Below are 27,552 nucleotides of genomic sequence, written 5' to 3'. Positions count from 1 at the left end.
ATACCACGTTAAAAAAAACGCGTCAAGGACTCTACCTCTTGGGTGACGTGGAAAGGGTTTCACTTTAATTACTTGATTTATGAAATTTAATAATTTATAATAATTCATAATTATTAGTAATAAATTCATCAATTTCTATGGATATTCTAGGTGCATTGTCGATGTTGAATCATCTCAGCAGCACTGATTTGGGAGAAATATTGAACGATGATGGAAGATTCGAGGAAGTTGTCAATGACATAAAACAGGTGAATTATTTAATAGTCAATACTGGGGAAGAATCTCTCTTATGGAAATAATCATATACCCATTGTTCATTTTTTTCATGTCAATTTGAAAGAAAAAAAATCAAACGACTCGACTAGCATTCAAATGTAAGCGCCAGAAATCGCTGAATGGTGGGGACGAAATGCGCGTGAGGAGAAGGGCGTTATACAGCGCTACGTACGACGTCTGAAGGTACTTGTCCCCTGTTTTGGTGTCGGCGACATCAAAGCTTGGCAATACCTCCCTGTATCATACCTTCAACGCGACAAACAGCAATGGCGTCCTCTAGGAATCGCCATCTGGAGGGGATAGTATCTCCATTACCCCGTAAAGAAAAACAAAAATGTGTAGTGTCCATTAAAAAATCCTCAATAATTTGAAATGGCACCGACGTGGTTCGACAGGATACTCCACCCAAACACCCACGAGGAAACGGAGAAAATTCTCGCCAAATTACGCACACGAAAGGTAAATTTCGTTGAAAAGTAAATCTCAAAATTCTCACCTCGTACTCTCACTGTCTCCAGATAAATTCTCGTTCAGGGGACGAATTATCCAAGTTCTTCGGTAAATTGAACTCCGAGAATGCACAGAAGCCACAGAAGAACGTTATCATATCCCCAGGAGGTCGTCAGGACCCCCAGGTGAGTGCATCTCTGCTTTTCGATGAGAAAAAAATTGAAGAGGTTATGTCAGCCAATTAACACTATGAGAGACTTTAAAAATTTGAATTTTTCAATATAAATCAGGTGCTCCCCACGTACGGTCCGATCCCAGGATTTCCTGCAGGCTCCTGGTGGGGCATCAGGATGGACCTCTCACGGGATCAGGTGCACCTGCCCTTCGACAAGGACCTAGACGAGGCATCCGCAGGAGCACTTTCTCTCTGCACATCTCACTCAAATCCCCACAATGACCTTGACTTCGGTGACTACTTGACGTTCACCACGATCGAGACCCTGGCCTCTCCCTTAATCCGTAGCTGTCAAAATCAAATTCCCATAAGACTAGTGCGTGGGTACAACTTGGCGAACAAGTACGCACCAAAAACAGGTTATCGATACGACGGTCTTTACCAGGTAATCTCATTGTGGCAGGTGGAAACTGCCTCTACCCCAGTCAAGATCCTCAGATTCGCCCTAGTGAGATTGAATTCTCAGGATGTGCCCCCCTGGGAGCCCTCGAAGTCCCCGAAGAAGAGGAATAAGTCGAGGACAACTCAGAGGTGTCACATGGACTGCTGCAGGTCTGATTCCCTCAAAATCAGGGCAGAAGACCCCGAGAAAATTTCAGGACTCGAGAAAGCCCCGAGGGAGAGTTCGATCGTGATGCGTCACGTCTCTAAGAAATGCGATTCGATTCCAGGGGCTGAATCTCCCAAGCTCAATACCTCGAAACTCCAGAACACAAATATATCGATTAGAACTGATCTGTACGACTCCTCACCGAATCCCCAGGACGTCAAGAAGACACCCATGACCTTCTGCAGGGTTTACAAGTCTTCGGTTAAAAGCCTTCCCTCACAAATCCTCAATCTCAACACTTTTGGGCCAGGAGCCAGGGACAAACTCCAGGAGTCACTCATCCAAATGCGCTCGGGGGTGGGGAAGATCGAACGATCACCTGTGTCTTCCGCGAGGAATTCGTCAGCATCCGAGGGCCCAGAATTTACAGCTGTTTCGAGTCCCCCGGACTCTAGAGACAAACCTATCGAGGTCTCCAAAAAACTTTCGGAAGTGGTGACTCGATCCCCAGTGGCCGACTCCAGGAAGAGCTTTGAAAAATCCCAGGAGGGCCTCCAGGTCACCCCGACGATGGAGTCAGCATTGATAATGCCGAAATTGAATAAACACGTGGTAAAAGTTCCTGATGTTCTTCGATCGACTCCCAAGTCTTCCAAGACCCTTTACTCCCTGAGGTCAACATCCACTGGGAAAAAGAGCGTCGAGGCCAGCCCAATCCTCCGGAAATCGGTGCTGAAGTCGAAGGCATCAGAGAGCCACAAAGAGAATGCCGGTCACAAGAGCAGTGGAAAGAAGAGTGGAAAATCTGGGGTTCAAGGATATTCCAAGGCCTCGAAGAAGCGGCAGAGTGAGCTCGCGAAATTGGCGATTGACGCGAATTTTGTGGCAAAATCGCGTGGTCCGAGGACCCGGAGATTCCCATATGCCATGAGAGGGTTCAGCAAGAGGAGGGATAACCTGAGACACCTGAAGGGAAGATCCAAGGACCTCTCAAAGAAGACAAAACTCATCAAGAGGAACACCGGCCGATCCCTAAATTCTTCTAAAACGGAAAAGATGGAGCTGAGGGAATTGAAGCCTCAGGAGAAGACTGAGGGGCGAAAACCGGTGAAGTCGACGCAGAAGAGGGAGGTCAGAAGGCTAAAGATGGTGGATGCTGTTGTTCAGTGCACTTTGCAGAGGGATGCCTCGACTTCGGTGGATTTTGAAGAATTGGCGAGTCCTCGGGGCTTTGGCCAGTGGGGGAGTCTCGAGGATGTGAAGTCAGAGGGCTCGGAGGACCTCCAGGAGATCGTTCACAGGAATATATCGGTGCAGACGACTCAGGAAGGAGAGATTCTTAGGCCAAGCTGCGTGAGAAGGGATTTAGAGGCCTCTGTGAGACTCGGGGGTGGGCTCTCGGCTTTTGTACCTGTTAATATGTCCGATGTGGAGTTCAGGGTGGCGAGGCTCAGGTCCATTGGCTTCAAACCCATTCATCCGTGTATTCTGTCTGGGTACGAGGGTCAGGCTTTCAGTGAATACAGGCAGGGGAGCTCCAAGGGGGCTGTTTCTGTTGTCAGGAGAGATGTCAATGAACAGTACAAAAAGTACACGACTGAGGAGAATAATGTGGTGGGGTACATGGACGATCAGCTCAGGTATCAGGATATCGAGGAGGAGGGAGTCAAGGGAAAGGGCAAGCGAAGGAGGAGGCGAGAGGAGGAGGTCGAGGGCCCGTGGCATGGGTGGAAAAAGTTTGTACAACTGTGATGGGGGAGTCATCAGAAATTGAGATAAAAATATTTATTTGACGCTTACAGACTCTTCTAACAGATTATGGGGAGAGGGGGTAGGCCCGGTGACAAAATAATTGGGGGAAGTAACAAAATCTCGGATATTTCAATACCTGGGGGAGGTGCAGCGTTTATTAATTCTTTTGGATTGGACTGTTGTTTATTACAACAGCGAAATGCTGAGGTGAGATTTATTTTTGCGAAATAACTTGGCAATTGTGGAAAATACAAAGATGATTGGGGGAACTTTTTTCGAGATCTCGGGGAGATAAGGAAAAAAGGTTTCTATCGATTTTTCGATATCTTTCCCTGGTTCTGAGATATTTCGCGAGAACTACTGCTTGAGTGTGAAAATCTCGTTTCAACATTTCGCTAATGAATTTTTTTTCCACTTCTGCAGTAATTAGTGACTCGCGCAAATTTACTCTGTAAATACAATCTATGTTAACGATATATACATATATTAGTTTTTTTTATTAGGACGCGAAGATAGTCTGTTGGCTCAGAAGCTAAATTATTTAACGTATGATTTATCCTCTTTCATGATTTATTTTTTATTATCATTCTTGCGATTTCCCTCAGCTGATTTGGGTTCGTCTTGTGGGCTTTATTAGCGTCAATCGTGTCAATGTTTAATGTTCCAGAGTGTTTCAATGACAGATTTACACGCGTCAACATTGATTTCGCTAATTCCTTTTGTAGGATTTTTTTTCTTATTTTTATCTTAGTATTTTCGCTGTTGAGCAAATAAAATAAAACAGAACTTTATATTTTTTGAAGTGATTGACGTAAATAAAGAGTCGATTGTACCATGGAAAAATTATAGAAATACTTATTTTTAGTAGTGTGTAAGTACTTTGGTATGTTTGTACAAGTATTACAAAGAATCAAATAATTGTTTATGAGAGATAATAAATTAATGTATTATACGTGATTAGTTTTCTTTCCCTCTGACAATTGTTTGATGCACGTCAGAGCTGCATGAAGACTCCTGAATAATTAATTGAAATAATGAATTTATATTTTCGAGAAAAAAAACTACTTTTATTAATTGAAAATGCGAAATTAATAGAATATTACTCAGTCGAGTGGAATATAACATTTATATTCGATTTTATGTAGTCAGCTCTGAGGAGCAACAATTAATCGATAAATCATATAAATTATTTTCAGAACTACTCACAACTCGTAACGCAATAACATTCTTTAAAAAATGATTTAATCAATGAATATAATACGTAATCCACACGAACTTCAACATTTTTCAATTCAACTATTCATTTTTCTCGCGAACGAGATTCAAATGGCCTATTATTTATGGAGAAACTAAATGCAGCAAATAAAAGACTTAATTCTCCATTGAAATGCCTTACCATTCTTTTTTTTTATTTGGATTGAATTAAATTCTTTGCATTGTCATGGAAATTTTGGGCTCCAGTGGTGTTATCCGGGTGCTTCTATTGAAATTCATCGTCGCTGCTCAGCAACATGGTTTTTTCATTGTAATTTTGGGAGATTGTTGCGACACGCTGGTGCGAGGTATTTCGTCTTTGAGGCGGTGGAACTGGCATATTTTGCGGATCATCGGGGTCGTAGCTTGATACTCGCATTCCCCGTTGATTCTTAGTACCACCTGATGGAGGTATTGTCACGACTCATTCAATATTTTTATCTAGTCTACACGAATTCATTAGGCAAGTCTCACTCATCCCAGGTAATTACTATAAAAAAGGTATTTAAGATACCTCCAGGATTTAATTATTAATTATTTTTCTAATTGACTGGTGAATATTTTCAAATACTTTATCCAAGAATTTAGACTTTAAAATACATTATTGTGCATTACAGCTCCAAAAATTGTGACTAATAATAAAACCTGGATTTGTTAATAGTGAAATCATCACGAGAACGAGTGATTTTTCCTTATGAAATTGCTGGAAGAACATTGAGCGTAATTAGTCATGCAAATTTGATGGCGAAGGATGAATGGAGGAGATGGCAAGCTCTGGGAACCATGCAGAATATTTTTTTTTTAAATAATAAACAAATCCATGAGAATATCAATCATTTAATGAACATTATTTCCAATTTTTCAGCTGCAATGATTTTTCCTGACAACAAATGCATGCCAAATACATCACTAATTTCAGGCACGATTAAACAGATAATTGCGTTATTTCAATTAATTCACGTACACATTTAAATCGTTTTTTAACGTAATCTCCTGTGAAGCTCATTCGTATCCTAAAATACAATCTCGTCTAAGTACTTTCGAATTATAAACTGCTTATGTACTACTTTACAATGGTCCTGTTTATCGCGATTTACCGCATTTTTACGTTATAAAATAAACCCTAAGAGATAAAAAATATGAATCTCCCCAGATGAAAATCAGTGAATTCATCCATTTTGTTTTCAAGTGAATTGAACAGAAGTTGATTATAAATTCACATTAACCTGTTTTTTTTTATATTAAGTACTTTATTTAATTGTTTTAAATATTTTTCTCCCAACGAATTGGTGAATTCGTCTAAGACAGAAAAAAAATCGCCTGCATCCTGTGGGATGTTTCATATTAAATCGAGATGATCTCGCGCACTCACAGCTTTTCATACGGCAAGTTGGTATTGACGTCTGAAAAAATAGCAAACAAAAAGGCACTCTCAGAGCTTCTCATTCTCTATTCATGATTCTTGGAGGTGGCATCCTCTTGAGAATAGAAAATTTTTCTTATTCTGGATTTGGTGATTAATTCGCGACTCTCATTGTCGCGACTGGAATGTCGTTATTTTTTTTTTACATTGTCTTATCTCTGGACTCGATGCAAGTTTAATTGTGCTCGGGGGTAATACTTGCTGTGCGATCTGAATAGATGTGCAACGGTGCAATTGAGGGTCACGAGGGGTGAAAAAATAATCAGAATTTTTTAACTATCTAAATTTCAAAATTAATCTCAATACTGGCGGCATTTTTTCAGTGCCCCCCTCTCCGAGCGCATGCAGTTCCATTAAATCAAACAACGAAAATAGATCAAGCAAATGAAATATTTTAAAAATAACTACGGACATTAAGCGATTCTCGTTCTAGGGATTTTCAATCGGTCGACACATGCTAGATATTCATGCCATTAAATTAACATCAGGAACACTCAATGTGCCATTTCCACAGAGAATTTAAATAAACTGCGGTAATATGTGCAATTTAAGGTTCAAAATAATGATTTCTAGAAAGTAAATTCGACATACCAGAGCTGTACTGTGTGTATTGCTGATACTGAGGATGGAAATTGTGGATGGCATCGGTCATAATGTCCTTGGGGTTCATCGTTTCCTGCAATGAAAAATCCCCAATTATCAAACATTGTCGTTTTGTTTATTTGCTTATTGCGAAATACCTTCAAGCTACTGCTGATACTCTGCATCGTGACACTTCGACCTCTCGAGTCTGTCACGCAGCCGGCTGCGTACACCTGATAAGGAAATGCATAACGCAGTGCAATCGCTGCAAAAAGCATCTCAATACAAATAAGGAAATTCTGATAGCCAGCTGATACTGTTCCAGTGTTGGTGGCATGTCCCATGCTGTCAATCACCGGTGATATTACATTAGCCTTTTCAAAAACCGCAAGAAGAACTCCTGAAGCACAAATATGATAAATTAATTTACATTACAACATATTTATTCACATCTCGTCGACTGAATTATTACCTTGCCAAAATGACAGGAAGATGACACTCTTGACAGTGCAGAACTTGAGGACAGGCTCGAAAGGAGTGAGTAAATCCCTCGTTGCAAAGTAGAATAAAAAGAGTCCGTAAAGTGCAAGTGAAACGCTGATATTATAGATGATAGTGGCATAAATATATCCACCATCAGGTGACCAGTCACCATCACGATAATGACCAAACGATTGCAGAATTATTATGACGAATGCCATAACCGGTTTGACAAGGCAGAACTGGAGGGTCGCCTGCTTGCAGAATCTCAGAAAGCCGATGGTGTAGGTCTTCTCGACAAGACACCACGTACCGTACAGACAATTGGAGCGTATTGGTTTGCCACGTATCTCAGACATGATATTACCTTCGCCTCCCAGGTACTCGTAGCAGAGGGACAAGAAGTTGTAGATAACAAATGCCTCGTAGCAATCACGTACCGTGAAGAAATAAACGTAATAACCCTCACGGTTGAAAAAGAGCAGTGATATCCATGAATAGGTGGCGTAGATTGGCACGATGAATAATATACGGACTATCCATCGCTGTTCAGTGGGATTTGTGTACCACCTGAGGTGCTGGTAGATCTGTGGTACCCAACAAATGAAAAATTTTTTAAAACCATTACTTTCGATATTATTCCCCTGATTTTCTCTTCATCCCCATCTGTCCATCCCCATCTGTCTCATATCTAATTAGTGATACTGACCTGTTGGCAAGTGATAAACAGAGCTAGCCACACAAAAGCACCTGAAATACCCTGTGCAGCTCGTGTTTGTAAAAAAATTGGCTCATTATTCTCATTATCAATGATTCCACTGGCTATTGTGCTAGTAATCCCCATGACACTGCTCTGAGTTATTCCTTCAGTAATTCCCCTAGGAGTAGAAGAGACAGCCTCAGCTGTCGTCACATTAGCACCCATATCTCCAATCCCTGAAACCCAAAGCCATTAACCCTCACAGCATCCTCACATCACAGAAGAGAAAAGAAAAAACACAAATATTAACTCGTGGATTTGTCCCCGCGCTTTAAAAATCAATATGCATATCACAACAACACATAGTCCCGTTCGAGGACAAGAGAAGGCTCTAGTGCTCCCACTAAAACCCAAAAGACAGAGACAGTCGTCCAATGACGACAGCAGTGACGATGTAGATAAAAGAAGGAAAGAACTAAATTCCCAGGTGAAATAGTAATTCTGACCTGTGGGACAGTCTTATGTGGGAAGACTCTAGGCGAAATTCCAGGGTAACGACGCAAGTCCTGATGGAGGGCGAAAGCCCCTGAAGCCACTTATCCCCAAATACGTTAAAAAATATTAAACAAATAAAAATCCCTGTCCTGTTCACTTGAATTGCCTCGTGGATGACAGGACTCCACTCTCACTCGACATTTTCAGTCCTTAAATACAATGAAACACTTTTTATTGAATCGAATTCGTCACCCGGAGGACGCAGGACTGGGGAATTTTCGCGGAGGGAATATTGTGGTGGAAAATGTATTTCCCACTGTCATGCTCACACTTTCCCGAGCTCTTCACTGTCTCTCTCTTGGTTACAGATTTTTTTTATCGGTTTTATCTTCTTCAACTGGCTTTTGCGCACGCGTACATTCACTGGCCCCGAGCCATCGGCGCATGCGCATACCCGCCAATGAGATTACGCGACACTAAATTCTCCGGAAATAGAGGCAAAATTGAATATTCAGGGGTTGTTTTGTTTGATGCAAGGGTTATTATTTTGTTCTTTCAATGTTATTAATTGTCTCATACCTGTGATGGAGGGCTGCAGGTGTTGATGAGTACTGGATGTCCCTCGGGGCCCAGGGAATGTCGGGCATCAGTCGGTTATGCACTGCCTTATGGCGAGGGTTTTACTGGTTTTTTTACTATACTATGGCGGATCCTCGCTTGCAAAGGTGAAAGGAATTTTACGGTGGGGGGATACCACGTGTCGTTAATGACTGACAGCCTGTCATTTGGGTTGAGACAACTTGATTTCGGGATCGTCGGGGGCTTCAAGGCGTGAAGATCTTGGGTTTATGGGGCTCGTTGACGTCGTCGAGGAGTCGAGCTTCCTGGACTGGGGGAATACCTCAGCAGCACACAATGGCGCTTGTTTATCTTGAAGATAATGATCCCTGGTAGGAGTGAGGTTATTGTGATTCATTAGTTTATTTAATTTGGGAATTGCGTAGGATCACTGAACATGAGGCATGTGAAGGACTTTTTCGGGAGATCATGGAGCAACTTCGCCAACGGGATCGTCAGGAGAGGACTTCACAGGTGTTCGCCAGTTTATCAGCAAATGTACGATTTCAATTGAAGCAGTACACAGATCAGATAGGACAGCTCAGGAAGAAGGTGGATGAAGCTTCGAAGATGAGAGTTATGTATCCTTTCAGTTCAATTGAAACCCAGAATTCACAACGAATTTGAAGCTTACACAGTTGTCTGGTGTTATTGTTTTGAATTTTCTTAATTAAAATATCCCCTGAAGAACTCACGACGAAGCGGAGAGGAGGCGACGACAGGTTGAACATCTCCAGAGTAATGTCTTCAAGATAAAGCAGTTGTACGACGCCAGGATGAATCCAGCAGCTTCAGACCGGCCTAGTCTGATAAAATCCAGTGGCTCTGCCTTCGCGGATGGAGGCACCACTGGCTGGGGACAAGATGACGATGAGGATGATCCTCCCTTGGATTTGAATGTCTCTGTAAGCGACTTGAAGGCGCAAAATGAAGCTATTATTCAGGGTGATTTTCTATCTGAATTTTCATAGGCGAAATACATGAGTAAAAAAATATTTGATGAATAATTTTGGTTCAGAGCAAGATCGTGGGCTCGACGAGCTGTATCAGGTCATCGTGAGGCAGAAAAATATAGCACGAACAATTCACAATGAAGTGGATCATCAAAATGGTAATTAATTCGTAAAAAGCGGTAAGAGAGTAGAGAGGTGGGATTGAATGATTGAATTTTTTTATTGTGTTTTTTTAGAGATAATTGACGACCTGGCCGATCACATGGAGCGAACAGACGAGAGGTTGATCGATGGAACGAGGAGAATCCGTGCAATCGATCGCAGGGACAGAACCTGCGGATACTGGGTCATAATAATTATCTTATTCATAAGTATAATTGTCGTTGCTGTGGTCTGATTAACAAATGTGATAACTCAGCAACTCGTATATTTTAAGAACATAAATATTATACTGTTAATTACTGATTGAGCATCACGGACTGCAATTACTCGCTGGGAGTATCAATAACGAAATTTATTAAATTAGTCACTGAAATTGGTCTCGTTCTACAATTCTAATGCAGCACTGAATAATAGGTGTTTCGTGAGGAGATGGATTCATAACTCGTTGAAAAATAATTAAAGAACTCACTCCGATAATTCGTGATGCAATACTGTTTTTTGTTACTTCAAGCTCATTTTTTTTTTTGAGGCATAATTGATATTTATTTATTTTACATTGTGTAATTTAATTGAAATGAATATTTGCTACTCCTGTGTTTGTTTGTTTTATTCTCTGAACGAAAAATAACGTTGAAAAAAATTCGATGGCAGATTTCCTCAACCGATCATCACTGCATTAAAACCAATTAATTTATATCAACAAATTCACTCTCTGGGATCCTTGGACTGCAGTCCTAGGTTCTTAAGTAATGCCTTAGAATTGGGATCACGTCCCCTAAACCGCCTGAAGACCTCGCCCGCAGGTACACTTCCCCCAAGACTGAGAAAAGTCTCTCTAAATCGGTTTGCCGTCTCCCGGACAGCCTCCTTATCGCCCTTGGTCTCGAGGAAGGCACTGTAAACATCTGCAGCTATCATCTGACTCCACAAATCACTATAATACGCAGCTCCCAAATTATGACAAAATATCGAGGACCACGCAGTGATCTGGGAGTCATCGGAGTCATGAGGAATAACAAAGTGCTCTTCCCAGAGTCGTTTCTGTATCTTCGGCCAGAAGTCCTCAGATTCGTGAAGCTCCAGATCGCACCTTGACAAATAAATTTCCTTGGAGAGCATGAAACCCGCCATCTGAGACCTAATTTTCCTGATACTGTCGACGTGCTCCTCCCCAAGAGCCTCCCCCGTTCGATAATGACTAGATATTTTTTTGATGACCCTGGGCTCGTAACACCAATTGGCCATGAAGTGTCCACTCACTCCAACAGAGTCCCACTCAACATTGGCAAGACCTGCTATCTCCCCATAGGATACCGTCGTCAGCATGTGCTGGAGGGCAGTTCCCACCTTCTCAAAGAGCTTAACCACGTCCTTAACAGACAGCAAAGATGGAACATCTGCGTAGGGAGTTGGAAAATTAAATACAAGAGCTGCCAAAGGCTTTGTCATCATGATTTTACTGGCACTCTGCATCCCCACCATCCAGCCCCCCTCCTCCAGATTCATCTTGTGCTTCTCTCTGGCATAGGGATCGAGGTAGAAATGGGCAATGGGCTCGGCAGAGCCTTTCAGGTCGATCACATCGAAGAACCTGACGTCTGTATGCCACACGTCAGTTTTTCTCCCCTCGACGATTCTCACATCGAAGAGTTCCTCGATGAGACCAAACAAACCCTTGAGTACCTGGGGAAGAGGAAAGTACTCACAAAGAACTTCGTCTTTGTAATTGTATACTGTTCTACGATGCTTTTTGCTCCAGTAATCCACATCCCACCACAGAAGATCCCCATCGAAGCCCCTGTCATGAGCAAACGTCGTCAATTCCTGGAGCTCTTGCTCTTGGGCTGGTCTCGCTGTCTCCAGGAGTCTCGATAGCACTGAGTAGACTGTTTCCAGGCTGCCAGCTGTCTTCGTCACCATACTCATCTCTGCGTAGCACCTGTAACCCAGGACTTTTGCCTGGTTCTTCCTGTGGTCTCTGATGTCCTCGAGGTTGCCACTTGTCCTCAGGGTATTCTCCATGTGCAGCGCACATCTGCCAACGTACGCCTGCCACACGTTCCACCGTAGTTCCCTGTCTGGACAATTCTCCATGAATTGAGAGTAAATTCTGGGCTCCAGGGTGATCTTCCAGGGGCCTGTCCTTGGATTCTTCGAATCTACCGAGATCTGACGGAGGAAATCCTCCGGGAAGTCCTTCATTACTGTTGGGTCTGAGACTGTTGTCTTGAACATTGACGTCGCTATCTCCACTTTTTTCAACATCTCTGTTGTTTTCTTGTGCAAGTGGAAGATGCTGTGCTGCAGGTCTTCGGTCTGTTTCTCCGTCAGGTCAAGACCGTTCAGGCGACCCTCCAACAGGTACTTCTGGATCAGACGCTTTTGCTCAGGTGTCAGGGGAACTTTTGAGGCGAATGCCTCCTTCAGGGCTTTATAGATGGGTAAACTCGTGAATTTTGTGGCACGAGCTCTTATCATTCGATTGTGAATGTTCAGGTAGTACTTCGTTGGCATCAGGCTCTGGTTACCGAAGTACAGAGCCTTCGTCACACCCCAGGTCGTTTCCAATGGAATCGAGAGGTCCTCCAGAGGATGCAACACTTGGGTCACAATGTCCAACTTTTCTGCCTCTTTAATATCATTCTCTATTTTTGCTATTCCCTGCTCAAACAAAACTGTCTGTTGACCGATAGCAGCCATCGATTTTTCGATGGTGAATGTATTGAATTCGGGGAGGCCATCCTCCTTGAGTAATGGATTTTTCTCTGGCAGGTCTTCACCGATCTCAGGCAGACTGCAAATCAAACATAAGCCATTGGTAAAGTGCTGGAACAATTCAAGTTGAATTAATTTTAATCTGGGAGTTGAAGAAATATCTCGAACTCCAAAAAATCATGAAAAAAATCAGGAGCTCATCTCTGAACTGTGAGATAATTCTCGAAATCTTGATCAGTAGTTCAAAGGACATCCTCACGATTTTTATATCCAGGAACATAACCTCGGAAATTATATTTAGTGCACTTACAGGATGATATATCCATTTCTACGTTTCAGGGTCTTGAAGAAGCTGTTCCTCGTCAAAATGACTCTCTTTCCGCAGAATGCAATAGCCATTGTGTCGGTATTTACAGTAAATTCTTCATATTCGGTGGTGAAATTGAATGATTGAATTTCCGGCACACGACGCAGTAGTGACTGGTATACTCACATCATATATAGTATTTGAATAGCTTTCAGGTGGGGTTGGGACAGTTGGGACATTCATCACTTGATGAAATCAGTAAGGGAATAAATTCCACGGATTATAATGTTTTCACAGTTTTTCATTTTATTTTGTTAAATGCGACATACAATTCCAGTTCGAATTTGCCAGAAGTGGTAAATGAAATAGTTTCCATTGTTTTGGTTAGACGATGAAACAGTAATGAGGTTGTAAGTGGCTTAATGCGTGCGCTACAACTATGCAGCTTTTAAGCTAAAGAATAATCTCTAGATTTTTTTTTGTATTTTCCTTAGTTTTCCTGGGGGATCTACTCCCACTACGATAAAAATTATAACCGGGTGATCGACGTGAATTTAATCAGTGGGATTGACTAGAAAATAATTATTTTATCATCACTTCACCTACCGTCAATTATAAATTCCACGTTTTATTATTCGTTTTCATCATCCTTGTTTAGTGTAAAAAGGGTGCAATTTTCTTTTCGGCTGAGTTAAAGCAAATTGGTGTTTTGTCTTTTACATTTTTAAGCTAACATCACACAGGCAAATTGAATTCTTTTCATTAATCAGAATGTTTAACAAGTGAGGCATGGAAAAATGTCAGAAAGAGCTGAGCACTTTTTCCAGGAAAGGAAAATTAAAGAGTATTCAATTATTTCGATTAGATATCCGAGAGAAAGTAGAAATTCAAATTTCATGGCATTGCCTGGAAAATGAACTCAGTTCCTCCATAAAATATTCTCACACATCTTTCCAAATTTGAAAATCAAATGTTCCTTTTCTCTCACCTAAGTGAGGGCAATTATCCGGGTAATTGAATCATCCCTGTATATTAATCTGTATTTTTTACAGCCCAAACTTCACTTCTATCGACTACTCTTAGATACTGGCGTGATGAAAGTACGAAAAAACATTCAGTCTCTTAGATTAAACCTAACAATTCTGGAATCGAGTGGAATAAAAGATAAAGTATATTTTCTCCTCATTACACTCGATTGCAGAATTTCTTGGGGCTCAAGTGATCCTTTGAAAGCGTTTATTCATTACTTTTTCTCTCTCCCCCATAAATACGCTTTTGCACAGTGTAATTTAATTCGCGTGCGAGATCATACATTTTTTTTTTTGATCTCCTCAGCCTGCCAGAACACGAAGCAGTCACCGAGTGAAGATACTTTTGGAACGATACAGCACTGAAATGCTCGAATTCTGAGGATAATTGAAGGGTTTAATTACGTAGCAAAGAGGGTGCAATCGATCGTTTCGATATGTCTGGGTATCGAAATACTAGGACTCGTTTGGTGGAAATTCACGTATCAAATGGGTCTCTATCGTTCCAAAGACAATTGTATCACAGGGCTTTATCAATCTCAAGGGTTCTGGTGGTTTAAGACAATTGGGAAATTATTCCCATCATTTTCTGCTAATTCAATTGCTAGGAATAAAAAAATATTAATAACAATCATGCAATTTAAAATACATCGCAGTGGAACTAGTGTTTATAAAATTCTAGAGATCCCTTTTCGGTTTTACTACTTTGAAATTTAGAGTAGATAAAACTCCCATGAATGAATGAATAAATAAACCGCTATGGCTGAGGGCTTAAATATAATATCATATAGTAAATTATTATCTCCCAATTTTGTCCATCACCACCAGAATCTCACATTTTTTTGCTCAAAACAGTACAAGCACACTTAAACGATAATTAATTCCCTACAATCCCCATCTTCAGATCTTTGGGTCATTGATTTGTTTCTTCGATTGTGCAACAACTTCTGGGCTCGATCGACCTGTCAGCTATGGATTTGTCTCGTTGAGACAAAAAAAAATTGGTAATTTGCATTCCCATTACGTCGCACGAGAATTGACGTTTCGCCAGTAGGTTGTATTATTTCTTTTGTTCATTATTTATTTGTTCGTTAGCATTGTCTTCCTAGCAAATGCAGCCACTCTCCCCCTCCGACTCCGATCCATTCTGCATCGGTGATTGATTCTGCAGGTCGACCGCTGAGTTTTTTTTTTCATTTTTTTTTGTTAAGGTGTTTTCATTTCCTTGGGATTTTCACAGTTATCACGTTTTCTGGGACTTGTAAAATTCACGGGTCTCTGGAGGGCACGGGGAATTATTTTCTTCACTTTATGTCTTATTATTTAGTTGTTTCAGGGCTCGAAAGGACGGAGTGTGATTAATAAAACCTGAAGCTTAATTAATTTGACAGTCAAGTGGTATTTGAAGGGATTTTCAATAGCTCAAAAATTGACAAACTCCAATATTTTACCACTTGACCATAAATTTAATGTTAAAAAAGTATAAAAAATATAATATCATGAAAATAAACTCTTGATTTCCTCCCACTGTGTCGTCGCAATGCTAAAAGATGATTTTCCGAAGCAAAAAGGCAGTGAATGAAATTCGAAATAAAAATGACGGAGCAAAACAAAAAAAAATCAGCGGCCTAATTTTTTTTTTCAATGTTTCCACTTTTAATACAAATCATAGATTACAGTTATAATAATTAACAAAAAGTGACATGACATAAATTATTAGCTACATTAAAATGTTCCATATTTTTCGTTACTTTTTAATCCGTAATTCCCCCAAAATTATTTACAATCGGAAAACAAATGCTGCGCATGATTTTTAATCATTAACGAGACAATTTTTATCGTGGATCCTTGAGCATGGCGCATGGCCACTACTATCCATTATAGAATTTAAATACTCATTCGATATTTTGTAAAAATTCCAAAGCGAAATCGATTGGTCATCCACGATTGGAAAACCAGCGTAAGCATATCTTAATGCTATTTATTGTACTTGAGTCGAAAATCTGAGCTTCAGTGATTATTTAAACAATTGTTTATTATTTGGGTGGGAACAATCGGTTTTTTTATGAAAAATCATCGAATAGTGAAAATGAATGGAACTTGAAGATGAATAAATCAGTGGTTTGAGATGAATTCATGGATTTGTAAAGCACATAAGCTACCACGGCATCCACTGCACCAAGAGAAATGCAAATTAAATTAATTTATCAAATGCTCCAATCGATATTTTAATAATTACACTGGTAAAGCTATCGTTTTTCAATTTTTACGAAAGAACTCAATATTTCCGGAATAACTAGAATCGATAGAAAAAAAGACAAAATAATAAATCGTATAATTCAATCCACCGTTAAAAGGCAATTGATTCAGTAGCTTTTATAAAATCCGGAATTATCTGAAATTATTTTCTCAATATTTTCCCAATCAACAAAAACACTAGATCGAAATAATTACCCCAAAATAAGTTTGCTACAGCCTCTTAAAACATAAATCAGGGTAAAGGACATAAAGGATAACGGAATTGTCACCCTTCACCCCTTGACTCCTGAAATAATAATTTAATTTACATTACACCCTCCCTCAGCTAATCGTCATTGCAAATGAGTCATTACCTCTTAAAGAGTCAGTGCCTGCTCACAATGCTTGAAAAGAAAAATAAATTATGCGTGAAAATAATGCAACTGAATAACAGGATAAACCAAGCAGACAACTCTCAGATTCTGCTCGACGATAAATTCGTTATCATTTCGTTACGTAAATTCGAATTAAGTTAGTGTTCGCTCCTCATTTAAAAATCATCTCTCTCGTATCTACCATTTTTAGGACCGTTCTCCGTTTAATCAAGTTCTTAACATGCACAACTGCTCTCCGATGCTTTCAGTTCAATTGGTGTATCCTTGAGAACTACTTCTTGCACTACGAATTTTTTAAATGACAACATTAAGGAAAACACAAAAATAAATAAATCAAAATATTCACCTGGTTATAAAAATTATAGAAATCAAAGGAAATAAATTCTACAGTCTATTCCTATGAGAATATTGCATCATGCGATTATTTTTGTTTATGTACACAGCAGGAACATTGAAAATAACCAAAATACATTGACACTCGATTAATCAGAAATTTACTATTTTGGTCATTTTGTTTTCCAGTAATTTCTGTAATTTTTAAAAAATTCATTCGTCATTTTCTTTATTGGAAAAAGGATACTGTCTTCTGGTGGTTTGTTTTCTGTCGAATCCATGCCAGGCAGGGCAGCAGCTACTCTTCTGAACAGCTGAGTAATCAATTGCAAAGTTTATTCCCCTCGATAAAATCAATACCGAAATATTACGAGCATTGGATTACCTGTTTGACATTGTATCCTGCCTTAGCACTTGTCTCAATAAACATAACATTCAACTCCTTAGCTTTGCGCTCACCATCCTCAGTCGATACTTGTCGTTTATCACTTAAATCTGTTTTGTTGCCAACGAGCATTATTATAACGTCACTACCTCGCTCTGTTCGCACGTCATCGATCCACTTCGACGTTTGATGGAATGAATTAGCATCTGCGACAATTAAATCGACATCAGCAATTACGACAATTTTCAAATCGTCTAAACGATGGAAAATTACATGTTCCCTCTCAAAATTACTCCTTAAAATTACTGAGAGCTTTCAATGAATTTATGAAATGAATTTACTTTCTTTATCAATTGCATAATTATTAAGAATTGAAAAGAGAAAGTTTTGTTTTAAAGAATAACTCAAACAATTGCGACTGGTGAACCGATCGATAAGCGTTTTACGGCGATGAATTCGTAATAATGGGATTGACAGCTATAAAAATTGACGGATTTTTTCAACTCACTGGTAATATCGTAAACCACAACAGCAACAGTGGAGTCCCTGATGTAACTGGGAATGAGTGAACGGAATCGTTCTTGTCCAGCAGTGTCCCACAATTGTAATCTCACTGTTCTATCCTCGAGATACATGGTTTTACTCAAAAAGTCTATACCTATGGTGGCCTGCAATCAATGGACACATGAATGAATAATGCAGCACTTACAAACCTGACAGAGGTGAACTCATCGATTTTTTTTCATCTTGTTTAATATCGCATTATCTCAATAACGAGTCAAGGAATATCGAATAATTATTCAAATTGTTATTGATAAAATTATTATTTTATTATACCTGATACGTGTTGTCGAAACTGTCGTACATAAATCGCGTTATGAGCGATGTTTTTCCAACTGAGAACAGAAAAAATTTTGTAATGGAATACTGTTGTTGGTGAATTAAATAGGGCAGTTTCGATGTTTATTCTTTCATTCATCTTTCTAGTGGATAAAACGTTTACTCTGAGGAATGAATCGAATTTCCATTTGTCTCAGGCTTTGAAAATCAATACATCCATTCTTAAAAAAAAAGGTGAAACGAGAATAGTAAATTCTGGGTCAATAAATTTATCGCCAGCCACACGTAGATCATCGCAGCCATAAAAGGCTCGAAGAATGGCTATATGAAAGTCATAATTACGGTAGAAGTACGCATATATTACATGCCCATTTGATATGAATCTTACGCTTTCTTTGTGAATTCAATCTCCAGCAGTCCAAATCTGTCATCTCAAATGGAAAATTACTAGAAAAAATTTTCAGCTAAACATTTTCTCGAATTTCCGCTGGCTATTCGACAATGAAATATGAATGAATTCTACTATCTCCTACTGAGAATATCAAATCGAAAAAATTCTCCGTCATCCTAAGGCTTTCTCCACGACCTCCAGACGCCAAATTAGAATCACAACTCCAAGACTTTCCCTTCAAATACAATTTCCAATTTCTCCCACATAAAAAACGGAGAACTACTCCAGAAGAGAACAACCACCACTCCCAATCCCTGAAAACCCTGTCTCCATCGAACCATCAAATAACATAAATCTCAACAACAAAAGACACCCCAAAAAATGTTTGCAATTTGCGACTCCCAAATCCTCCCTCCCAGTTCCACCCTGACCATCCCCTCGTTAAAACCTTCAACCCTTGAACCGAGGTCTTGTTGGAAAAAAAAAAAACCCAAGAGCATTGAGAAGCGAGAGAGAGCGACACGACGAAACGGCCACAAGCCATATCGATTTATAACCTCGAACATGAAAATGTTAAAAATGCATGCAATTATTCAAAATCCATCCCAACAATAAGCGACAATCACTTGTCACCTTATTGCAATAAATTCTTTGAAAATAACTCACCACTTTGTTCCCCCAGAAAGACGAGCTTGAATTTACGCAACGGGTTACCAAAATCACCCGAAGACGACATTTTAACGAGAAAATGCTGATAATCCCCTGGACAGTGATGTACTCTTCACCTTTGACACACGTTTGTTTATCAATTGTTCATGTAATTGAAATATTTGGAATTACTCCAGTGCAATGTAATGACAGATCGTCACGGCCACTCCTTCCCTGTCGCACTGTCCGCCGCCACGTTTGAATGGGAAGTGACGTCATTGGTCGATTCCCCCCTCCCAATTTTGTTAATTAGAATTTATTCACTTAATCTGCTCTATTTTCCACTCATTTCCCAGATGATTTTCTCAGGATTCACCTAGATTTGGGCTATTTCACACGAATCCACTCCGATTAATTAGACAAATCTAATTTTTTAGTGCTATTTTACACTGAGAGATGGCGGGATTATTCCCATTTATTCAAAGTGCATATTATAAACATTCAAGATGTCGTCTGCGTTGGAAAACTTGGAAAATCAGCTCGAGAATTTTATCGAGAATGTCAGGAGAATTCGCATTATTGTTAGTGATGTTCAGCCACAGGGGCAGACGGTCCTCAATAGTAAGATGTGAGTTTAAAAAATTGGGGAATAATTGGCTCAATTAGGATAACACTGATTGGTTGAAAACTGGGTTAACTCGATGGTTCGATTAACTAATTATCAGTTGAGGACGTTGGTAGTTATTTTATTTGATAAATTTTAACAAATTTTATTTCATTTTTCAGACAAGGTCTCGTAACAGGACTCCAGGAAATTGATAAACTTAAATCTCAAGTTCAAGATGTTCATGTGCCACTTGAAGTCTTCGAGTGAGTATTCATTTTATTGTACGAAGAAAAATGATGTTTTTGTGATAACGTGAATTAGTTGCTTGAACTTTTTTAAATCAACATTTTTAAGATAACGTGGAATACTTTCAGTTACATCGATCAAGGCAGAAATCCTCAGCTTTACACTAAAGACTGTATCGAGAAGGCACTGACAAAGAACGAACAGGTTAAAGGAAAAATAGATGCCTACAGAAAATTCAAGGCAAATATGCTCGTCGAATTGAATCGTGTCTTCCCGAACGAATTAGCCAAGTATCGACAGATTCGTGGGGATGAATGAACCTCTCCTGGCAAAATTATTACCATACAATAACCTCTACTTTACGAGTATTTATAATTATTTACGCATAAGTTGGAAAATTAATTCGCATTATGTAATAATTTTCATATCGAAGGACAAACCGTGAATAAACTATTTCATACAAAATTGACAATTCATCTTTTCTCCGTTACTTACACTCTCTGCATAGCAAGAGTGCGTTGGGATTCCCTCTCCACTGTTGTAAAATAAATTCCCCTTCTCTCAGGCCATGGCAAGGCTGCATGTGGACATAAAATAAGATTGGCGATCACGACCCAGAGTTCGTCAGACACTTGACTTGGTGATGGCTCTAACTGTGATCATTGGTATAATAATTGTTGTCCTTGTATCTTCGCAGGACAGCATCAGTGCAACTGGTCAGAAATTTCAGTAAGTCTATTTTACTATTCAATTAACAAAACCCCAGAAATTCTTTAGCAATTATTAATTGAGGACCAATCACTATCCATAATTTGAGAAAAATTAGAATTGCACGTTAAGTCGTTCAACTGGATTTCCACTCGAGGAAAAGTATTTTTTTATTAGTATTTTTTTCTCGGCGATTCGATAAGATTTCGTTGAAAGAAAAATCGACTTTCGTCAGTGGTGAAAGCAGATCACCTGAATATAATAGGATCAGCATTGCAATTTTCTATGTCATCGCAGTAAATTACCAGTTTCTCACGTACCTCACGATAGTTGACTACAGCAGAAGAATTCCTTGACTTGAGCCTCTCATTACAAATAATTCTCTTCAACTTTCACTTTAATCGCTCGATGAATTGATCGAAGATTCACCACGATAATTGAATTTTTGCATCAGTTCACCTTGGCATTACGAGTGCACCGGTGGTTTATGCAAAAAAAAGGAGTTAACACCAGATGTGGAGTCTCCACACTCGTTGGAGGTGTGTCAGCTCTTCTGCGGTGAAGGAGGTGCACTCTGGCCGAAACCCACTGGTCATTTCTCACTCGGCAATTATGTCGCCCATTTGGATCCTGAGAGGATTAGCATGCGAGGTATCTACGAGAAATCCCCTGCTGGACAACTTCTTCACAGGAATATTCAGCTGTTGAAGAAAAATGTCAAGAAACTTGGGAACGGACTCGTCAAGGGCGGGGGATTAGCCCTAGGAATTGAAATCGCAGGGATCAAAAATACTTATGATACAAGAATTACTTTAAATACTAGGGAGAATTATACTCTACATATTCATCAGCCGGATGAGGAAAGAGTGAGTATTAAAAAAAACTATTTACTCCCGTTGATATGTGTCCAATAATAAAATAATAATTCATGCGCTATAATTTTTATTCTCATGATAAATGCATTTAAAAAATAATAACTATTATTCAGCTGATGGCTAGGATCCTCGCTGACACGTACTTTGGTGCTCGCAATGCAATGGAAACTCTTGCTCAATTAATTGTTTATAATGATCTACATAATGAAATACAAATGGTAAGGGATGTCAACGTAATTGATGCTCCTGTCTACCCATACCGGGGTATTCTTCTCGATACCAGTCGCAATTTTGTGGACAAAGCAACAATTCTTCGGACGATCGAAGCCATGGGGATGAGCAAATTGAACACCTTCCACTGGCACATCACTGATTCCCACAGTTTTCCGTACTCCAGCAAGAGCTATCCCAATCTTCAAAGATATGGGGCATACTCTCCTCTCAAAGTCTACTCTGAGGAGGACATCAAGGAAATCATTGACTTTGGGCTCCTTCAGGGAGTCAGGGTATTACCAGAGTTCGATGCCCCAGCACACGTGGGCGAAGGATGGCAGTGGGTTGGGGACAATGCAACAGTTTGCTTCAAGGCTGAACCCTGGAAAAATTACTGCGTTGAACCCCCGTGCGGACAATTAAATCCCACCAGTGAGATAGTCTACGAAATTCTCAGTGGAATCTACAAGGATATGATTGAGGATTTTTCTCCTGATATTTTTCACATGGGAGGGGACGAGGTAAATATTCCATATTCAGCAGTCTTGAAATTATTATAAAATTCACTTTGATTCTCAGGTGAATATCAACTGCTGGAACTCTTCATCGGCTATTCAAGACTGGATGCTCCAGAAAGGCTGGAACTTGTCTGAATCCAGTTTCATCGGTTTGTGGGCCATATTTCAAGAGCGAGCCTATGAAAAACTCAAGGTTGCTAATAATGGAAAAGATATACCGGTCGTTTTATGGACCAGTGGGCTTACCAGTGAAAGTAATATTCACCATTTGGATCGAAATCGGTATATTATTCAGGTTTGGACGACTGGAAAAGACCCCACCATTGGACGACTGGTTAAGAATAACTTCAGGATGATCTTCTCCAATTATGACGCACTTTATCTCGATTGCGGGTAATCAATGTATTTTTAGAGTATTTTTAGGATTTATTGGTTTATCATTGAATTTGAAGGTGAACTCAATGATGATTGACGAGGGAATCAATCGATAGTAATAATAATTATTATCACTGCTGTTATTATCATAATTATTATTATTTATATTGTAAATAAATAATTTGTTGCTCAGCTTCAGCGCATGGGTAGGTGAAGGCAACAATTGGTGTACACCCTACAAAGGCTGGCAGAAGATATACGAGAATTCTCCATTACAAATGATAAAGTCACAAGGATTTGGCGATTCGAAAAAATACTTAATTCTGGGTACTAAAATTTAATATCGTGTATTAAAATATTAAAATATTATATAAAAAATGATGAATGATGGTTGAATGATTGTTGACAGGTGGAGAAGCAACATTGTGGACAGAACAGGCAGATGACGCTTCAATAGACTCCAGACTCTGGCCAAGATCATCAGCGATGGCTGAGAGACTCTGGAGTGAGCCTGAGTCATCCTGGATTCATGCAGAGCAGAGAATGCTCAGACATCGTGAGCGTCTAGTTAAACGTGGAGTGTTTGCTGATAGTTTGGAGCCCGAGTGGTGTCTGCAGAATCAGGGAAGCTGTTATGCTTAATTCTATGGTATTAATTATTACCAATAAATGTGATTGATTGAATCATTGATCGAATGATATTATTTTTTTCATTGAATTTACAACACTGATATATTACTGGTGGGATTATTTGCTCTGATACTTCTTCGGCTTTTTTCTCCGGTTTTTCCGAAATTTCTCTGGGTCAGTATGAGAGAATCGGCACCTCGACGAGATCTCTGGGCCCTCCAGGCTCGTCTCATCTCTGCTCGTACCTCACCGTTCATCAGACAATAAAGAAGAGCGACGAAGCATCCCTGTGGAATTTTTTTTAATTGTATAGAAAAATAATAAGATGCAGGGCTTTTTCATTTTTTGTATTTATTCACCTGGAATGACGCAAATAATTGATCGCAGAAGAGCCAGATGAGTTCGACCTGGTGATCTGGGTGGTAAGATAGACCAATGAAAATTGTGTAATGGGCACCGAAGAGTGGGACCAACACCAATGTCGATTTAGCCCACCTCCTGAAGTAACAATAATCATTTTAATTGAAAAAAAAAACGCTTACTCAATAATAATTTATAATTGTAGAGATTGTACCCATAATGCATTTTCTTGCGTTGTAGATGTACAGAGGTCTTCATTTTTATCAATAATACCCTCACGATATTCAAGAAAAGAATGAAGTTCAACTGTAAAAAATTAATCTGATATAAAGCCAAAGGAAACGCTCGGAGACAATTGAAAAATCGAGTGATTACCAGGATAGATATCATTATCGGAATTCGAATGATTAGAAAAAAATTTGGATTGTTGTGCATCGTCCAGCACAAAGTGTTTTCCATGAAAACACGAATTGCAATCCACACCCCAACAACAATTGCTGGTAATCCCCAACCGAGGATTATGTAGACAGTGATTGCAGATGTGTCAGCGCAAAATGCGAGAAAGACAAGATTGTGGAGGTAAAGTCCTTCCATAAAGATCCAGGCGTAATTAGCCACAATAAAGTACTGCCAAACGCTCGTAATTACTTTGCAAACCCAATACTGTTAACGATAAAAATATAAAAATTATACTAATTCTGTAATAGATCGTAGAATGGATTAATCGAATTTTTGGTAATTATAGGTGCTTACGTGCTTTTCGGTGACGAATGTACTTTTTCCATCTACCAGGATGATATTCCAAGTTGAACCCAGACCGTCTACAGTGATTTTGTCTTTAAGGAGAGCCATGAACGCTCTCATGATGAAAGAGACGAATAAATGCATGTGAAGACGATTTCGATGATTTCGCAATTTTCTTAAGAGTGAAAATATTATCAGGGCTATGATTAACGTTGTCATTGAGGAAGCATAACCGACATTTGCTATGGTTTTTATTATTGGTACCCATTTCTGTAATTCATAAGGTGTTTATTATTTTTTTAATTACTGCAGAATGATTTTATTCATTTTTATCTAGAGGCTTTAGAGGATAATCCGCTGGTAATTCGCAGTTCATTTCGCTCCGATCGAAACCTTCGGAAGGCCCTGTGTCAATAAAACCGGGGGAATAGTGACCCCCCGGGATTTCATTATTATCACTATTAATTGAAGAAGGCTTTGAGCTAATAGGTCATTCCACTAAACTCTCCCCTTTGACCTTCGAGAACGCTCAACCCTCTGGTAATTCCGCAACGATGAAGATGAAGATGAAGAAAAACGTCGAAGCTTCAGGAATTTTCACAATTTTTTCCAAATTTTGGCATACTTCCAGTAATTACCAAATAAATATTGTAAATTGTAATCGTAATTGTATGTAATGTTAATTTTAAGAGTGACTTACGATTAGAATAGTGGAGTTGCTGGTCTTGGCGAATTCGGAATGTGTGATGTCTATACTTTCAACTCCTGTCACAGAGTAATCGGGGGGTGGTGTACAGAGGGAATAATTGGTCCAGATTATTCCAGCGGGATTATTGTACCAGTGCCCACCAGGAAGACATTGTTTCGTTGAGGTGCCATTGTTTGGATTTTCATACCCAAGAACAGCTTGCGGTGGGCATGACAGTATAGCTGTTGCATTGGCAACTGTACTTGGCCAACAAAGTAGTCCATCAAAGGTTGGCGGACACTCATCTGTCTCATTATTCACGATATCTACGAGTAGCGAGTGGATAATTACTCTTTCATCACGTACAATATGGATATTTTAACTTATCAATTAATAATACACGCATCGATGTCTTGGGATGGAATTGGTAAAAACTCTCGTTCCCAGCTGTTACAACTTCACCCGCACAATCAATGATATTTTTAGTTTCATTTTTTCATTGAACCCCTGGGGCTCGTTATTGCGATATCTCATGTCGTGGAAATTTCTACTCACATTCACTTATCAGTACTTTACAAATTTTCTCTTGTTCACGCTGAAACCTCTCTGTGTCATCCTTTGTCATTCTGAAAATGGAGTCAATAAGCTAGATAAAAGTCTTATTTTATTGTTTAAAAAATGGCTCTGTCACGTCTATATCGGTACGTCAATTTTCTCAGTCATTTCGACAATCGGTAAACCAACTTACGTTCCGCTATTTTTATTGAATATTATTATTCCCGCACAGAGACAAGTCTACTTATCTCTTCAGTTCATATCCACAAGCGGAACAAGTCCGTGAATTCAAGGATAAACCCATCACCGGGGGTTGAGATTATTTTAGTAGTAATCTGATATGTAATTAGCTGTAAGTCACAGTTCACCGCTTCGGCAAAAAAATATGATTAATATTAAATTCGGAGATAATCCATCGATCCACTTGAGTGATCACCAAATAACTAGCAATTTTCTCCGTCAGCTCCGAAAATTTTGAATAACAAATGTCGAACCCGGTGGATTTTTTTTTTCTTTTTGGCGATCGCGAGAATTCACTTTTAAGTTGACATATGACCTCAGCCGATAGACATGTCCGGAAATTATACTTTCAATGACACAAGACGCTATACATTTGCTTATGAGACTTGAAAGAGTTCTTTGTGTGCAGTTACTCTTCGACTTATTCGCGAGTTGAATTGTCGGGTGAAAATAAATTTGAATAAATTGGAATAAAACTATAAAATTATTGAATTTCGATGGTGGAACAATATATTGAGGCTTGGAATTCATCGGTAGGTCATATTTATATTTTATTGAGATAAAATAACCAACCTGCCACTGCTCGTCTGACTCACTGTCAAGTGCGTCCGCGAAACGTCTGTTACCGCTGCCAATTGAATCTGTAATGTAACCCACACTTTTCTTTCCCGCGCTTAAGAAATCGCGCAAGCGTCAGACGATTCACCGAAAAAATATATAGGGAATTAATATGGATTAATATGAAATTATCCAAGCGGAATTATATTTCGATATTATAGTCCTATAAAAACACAAATATATAAAATCAATATAAAATCAATATAAAATCAATTAGTGTCACCCCATGTTTACTCATTTATATTTTTATTTTAAACTCATTGTCCTTCATTATTTTATTACACCCAAAAAATTTGGGAACCGGGATTTCGAAAAATCTGTAATAAAGTGGCGGAATGAGAGGAATTAACTCTGGAATTTTCCCGGGGTTTTCGGGAATATTTCCGAAAGAAAGACAGACGGGAAAATGTGGAAGCCTAATACATCCACTTTTGATTTGAGTGTATCTATTTTGCTCGAGGGGAAAAAATCCATCCATCAAATCACTAATAAATTCCTGAAAGTGTTTGAGGAATATAAATATTGGTTGAATGAGATTGAAGTGCTCATACGATAGGATTTGTGAACAGAAATTCAAAATAAAATGTGTCCTCATGATTAAATTTCTTTCACTGAAAATGATATTACGGAGTGAAAAAAATATGAAGGATACATAAATCAGTCTGGATAATGTAATTTGCAATGAGAATTTTTTTACGGAAACATTTTGTATTAAAATTCAATTTACATCATAATTTTTTCGTGTTTACATTATCATCAACAATTATAACTTTGCCAAATACTGTTTACAATTTGGGTTGCTATATCCAAATGAAAACTATGAATAACACATTTAATTAAATTTACGATTTTTTGTATAAACATTTGTTAAAAGTATTTTTTATTCCCTAATGTGGCAGAATTTCACTAATATTTCTCCTTTATCAACTATCGGACGATATTATCGCAGGAAACATTTCAAGGAT

The 27,552-nt window shown here is 39.1% G+C and overlaps 8 protein-coding genes across 13 annotated transcripts; 4 read left to right on the top strand and 4 right to left on the bottom strand.

Moving 5' to 3' along the window:
* Positions 1–528: 528 nt before the first annotated feature.
* On the top strand, positions 529–4,106 carry LOC105271071 (uncharacterized). The gene is made up of 3 exons (XM_011312399.1): positions 529–735; positions 795–911; positions 1,017–4,106. Exons 1-3 carry the CDS (start codon positions 649–651, stop codon positions 3,261–3,263), a joined length of 2,451 nt encoding a protein of 816 aa, XP_011310701.1. The 5' UTR covers positions 529–648; the 3' UTR covers positions 3,264–4,106.
* On the bottom strand, positions 3,731–8,873 carry Tmep (Transmembrane endosomal protein). 4 transcript variants are annotated; one of them, XM_011312402.1, is made up of 6 exons: positions 8,777–8,873; positions 7,712–7,938; positions 6,995–7,589; positions 6,681–6,922; positions 6,532–6,616; positions 3,731–4,919 (listed from the first exon to the last, which is right to left on the bottom strand). In XM_011312402.1, the coding sequence occupies exons 2-6, from the start codon at positions 7,925–7,927 to the stop codon at positions 4,744–4,746; spliced, it is 1,314 nt and encodes a 437-aa protein (XP_011310704.1). In that variant the 5' UTR covers positions 7,928–7,938; positions 8,777–8,873; the 3' UTR covers positions 3,731–4,743. The 4 variants fall into 4 exon arrangements, with proteins under 4 accessions (XP_011310704.1, XP_011310702.1, XP_011310705.1 ...); XM_011312400.1 differs by lacking the exon at positions 8,777–8,873 and adding an exon at positions 8,209–8,579; XM_011312403.1 differs by lacking the exon at positions 8,777–8,873 and adding an exon at positions 8,013–8,123.
* Positions 8,874–8,948: 75 nt separating this feature from the next.
* On the top strand, positions 8,949–10,201 carry Syx8 (syntaxin 8). The gene is made up of 5 exons (XM_011312398.1): positions 8,949–9,147; positions 9,202–9,396; positions 9,504–9,760; positions 9,834–9,926; positions 10,005–10,201. Exons 1-5 carry the CDS (start codon positions 9,113–9,115, stop codon positions 10,163–10,165), a joined length of 741 nt encoding a protein of 246 aa, XP_011310700.1. The 5' UTR covers positions 8,949–9,112; the 3' UTR covers positions 10,166–10,201.
* A 66-nt stretch (positions 10,202–10,267) lies between these two features.
* Positions 10,268–13,161, bottom strand: LOC105271068 (probable cytosolic oligopeptidase A). The gene is made up of 2 exons (XM_011312397.1): positions 12,956–13,161; positions 10,268–12,724 (listed from the first exon to the last, which is right to left on the bottom strand). The coding sequence occupies exons 1-2, from the start codon at positions 13,042–13,044 to the stop codon at positions 10,636–10,638; spliced, it is 2,178 nt and encodes a 725-aa protein (XP_011310699.1). The 5' UTR covers positions 13,045–13,161; the 3' UTR covers positions 10,268–10,635.
* Positions 13,162–13,235: 74 nt separating this feature from the next.
* Positions 13,236–19,472, bottom strand: Rab6 (RAS oncogene family member Rab6). Of its 2 annotated transcripts, none has more exons than XM_011312395.1 (6): positions 19,229–19,472; positions 18,169–18,227; positions 17,840–17,999; positions 17,332–17,537; positions 17,194–17,260; positions 13,236–15,159 (listed from the first exon to the last, which is right to left on the bottom strand). In XM_011312395.1, the coding sequence occupies exons 1-6, from the start codon at positions 19,296–19,298 to the stop codon at positions 15,086–15,088; spliced, it is 636 nt and encodes a 211-aa protein (XP_011310697.1). In that variant the 5' UTR covers positions 19,299–19,472; the 3' UTR covers positions 13,236–15,085. The 2 variants fall into 2 exon arrangements, with proteins under 2 accessions (XP_011310697.1, XP_011310698.1); XM_011312396.1 differs by lacking the exon at positions 13,236–15,159 and adding an exon at positions 15,737–16,896 and having other exon boundaries at positions 19,229–19,467.
* A 105-nt stretch (positions 19,473–19,577) lies between these two features.
* Positions 19,578–20,535, top strand: MED10 (mediator complex subunit 10). The gene is made up of 3 exons (XM_011312394.1): positions 19,578–19,838; positions 19,997–20,080; positions 20,192–20,535. The coding sequence occupies exons 1-3, from the start codon at positions 19,717–19,719 to the stop codon at positions 20,379–20,381; spliced, it is 396 nt and encodes a 131-aa protein (XP_011310696.1). The 5' UTR covers positions 19,578–19,716; the 3' UTR covers positions 20,382–20,535.
* A 125-nt stretch (positions 20,536–20,660) lies between these two features.
* On the top strand, positions 20,661–23,448 carry Hexo1 (Hexosaminidase 1). Its single transcript, XM_011312391.1, has 6 exons — positions 20,661–20,792; positions 21,226–21,637; positions 21,760–22,380; positions 22,439–22,770; positions 22,946–23,079; positions 23,162–23,448. Exons 1-6 carry the CDS (start codon positions 20,707–20,709, stop codon positions 23,392–23,394), a joined length of 1,818 nt encoding a protein of 605 aa, XP_011310693.1. The 5' UTR covers positions 20,661–20,706; the 3' UTR covers positions 23,395–23,448.
* On the bottom strand, positions 23,273–26,635 carry LOC105271065 (secretin receptor-like). 2 transcript variants are annotated; one of them, XM_011312393.1, is made up of 9 exons: positions 26,543–26,635; positions 25,730–25,800; positions 25,187–25,500; positions 24,496–24,756; positions 24,118–24,405; positions 23,957–24,048; positions 23,742–23,880; positions 23,492–23,669; positions 23,273–23,364 (listed from the first exon to the last, which is right to left on the bottom strand). In XM_011312393.1, the coding sequence occupies exons 2-9, from the start codon at positions 25,797–25,799 to the stop codon at positions 23,321–23,323; spliced, it is 1,386 nt and encodes a 461-aa protein (XP_011310695.1). In that variant the 5' UTR covers position 25,800; positions 26,543–26,635; the 3' UTR covers positions 23,273–23,320. The 2 variants fall into 2 exon arrangements, with proteins under 2 accessions (XP_011310695.1, XP_011310694.1); XM_011312392.1 differs by lacking the exon at positions 26,543–26,635 and adding an exon at positions 25,923–26,010.
* Between the last annotated feature and the right edge of the window lie 917 nt (positions 26,636–27,552).

Source organism: Fopius arisanus, unplaced genomic scaffold (genome assembly GCF_000806365.1).
Source record: "Fopius arisanus strain USDA-PBARC FA_bdor unplaced genomic scaffold, ASM80636v1 scaffold00100, whole genome shotgun sequence".
Classification (NCBI taxonomy): Eukaryota; Metazoa; Arthropoda; class Insecta; order Hymenoptera; family Braconidae; genus Fopius; species Fopius arisanus.
The sequence above is the reverse complement of the archived record's forward strand: the minus strand, read 5'-3'. Positions and strand labels throughout refer to the sequence as shown.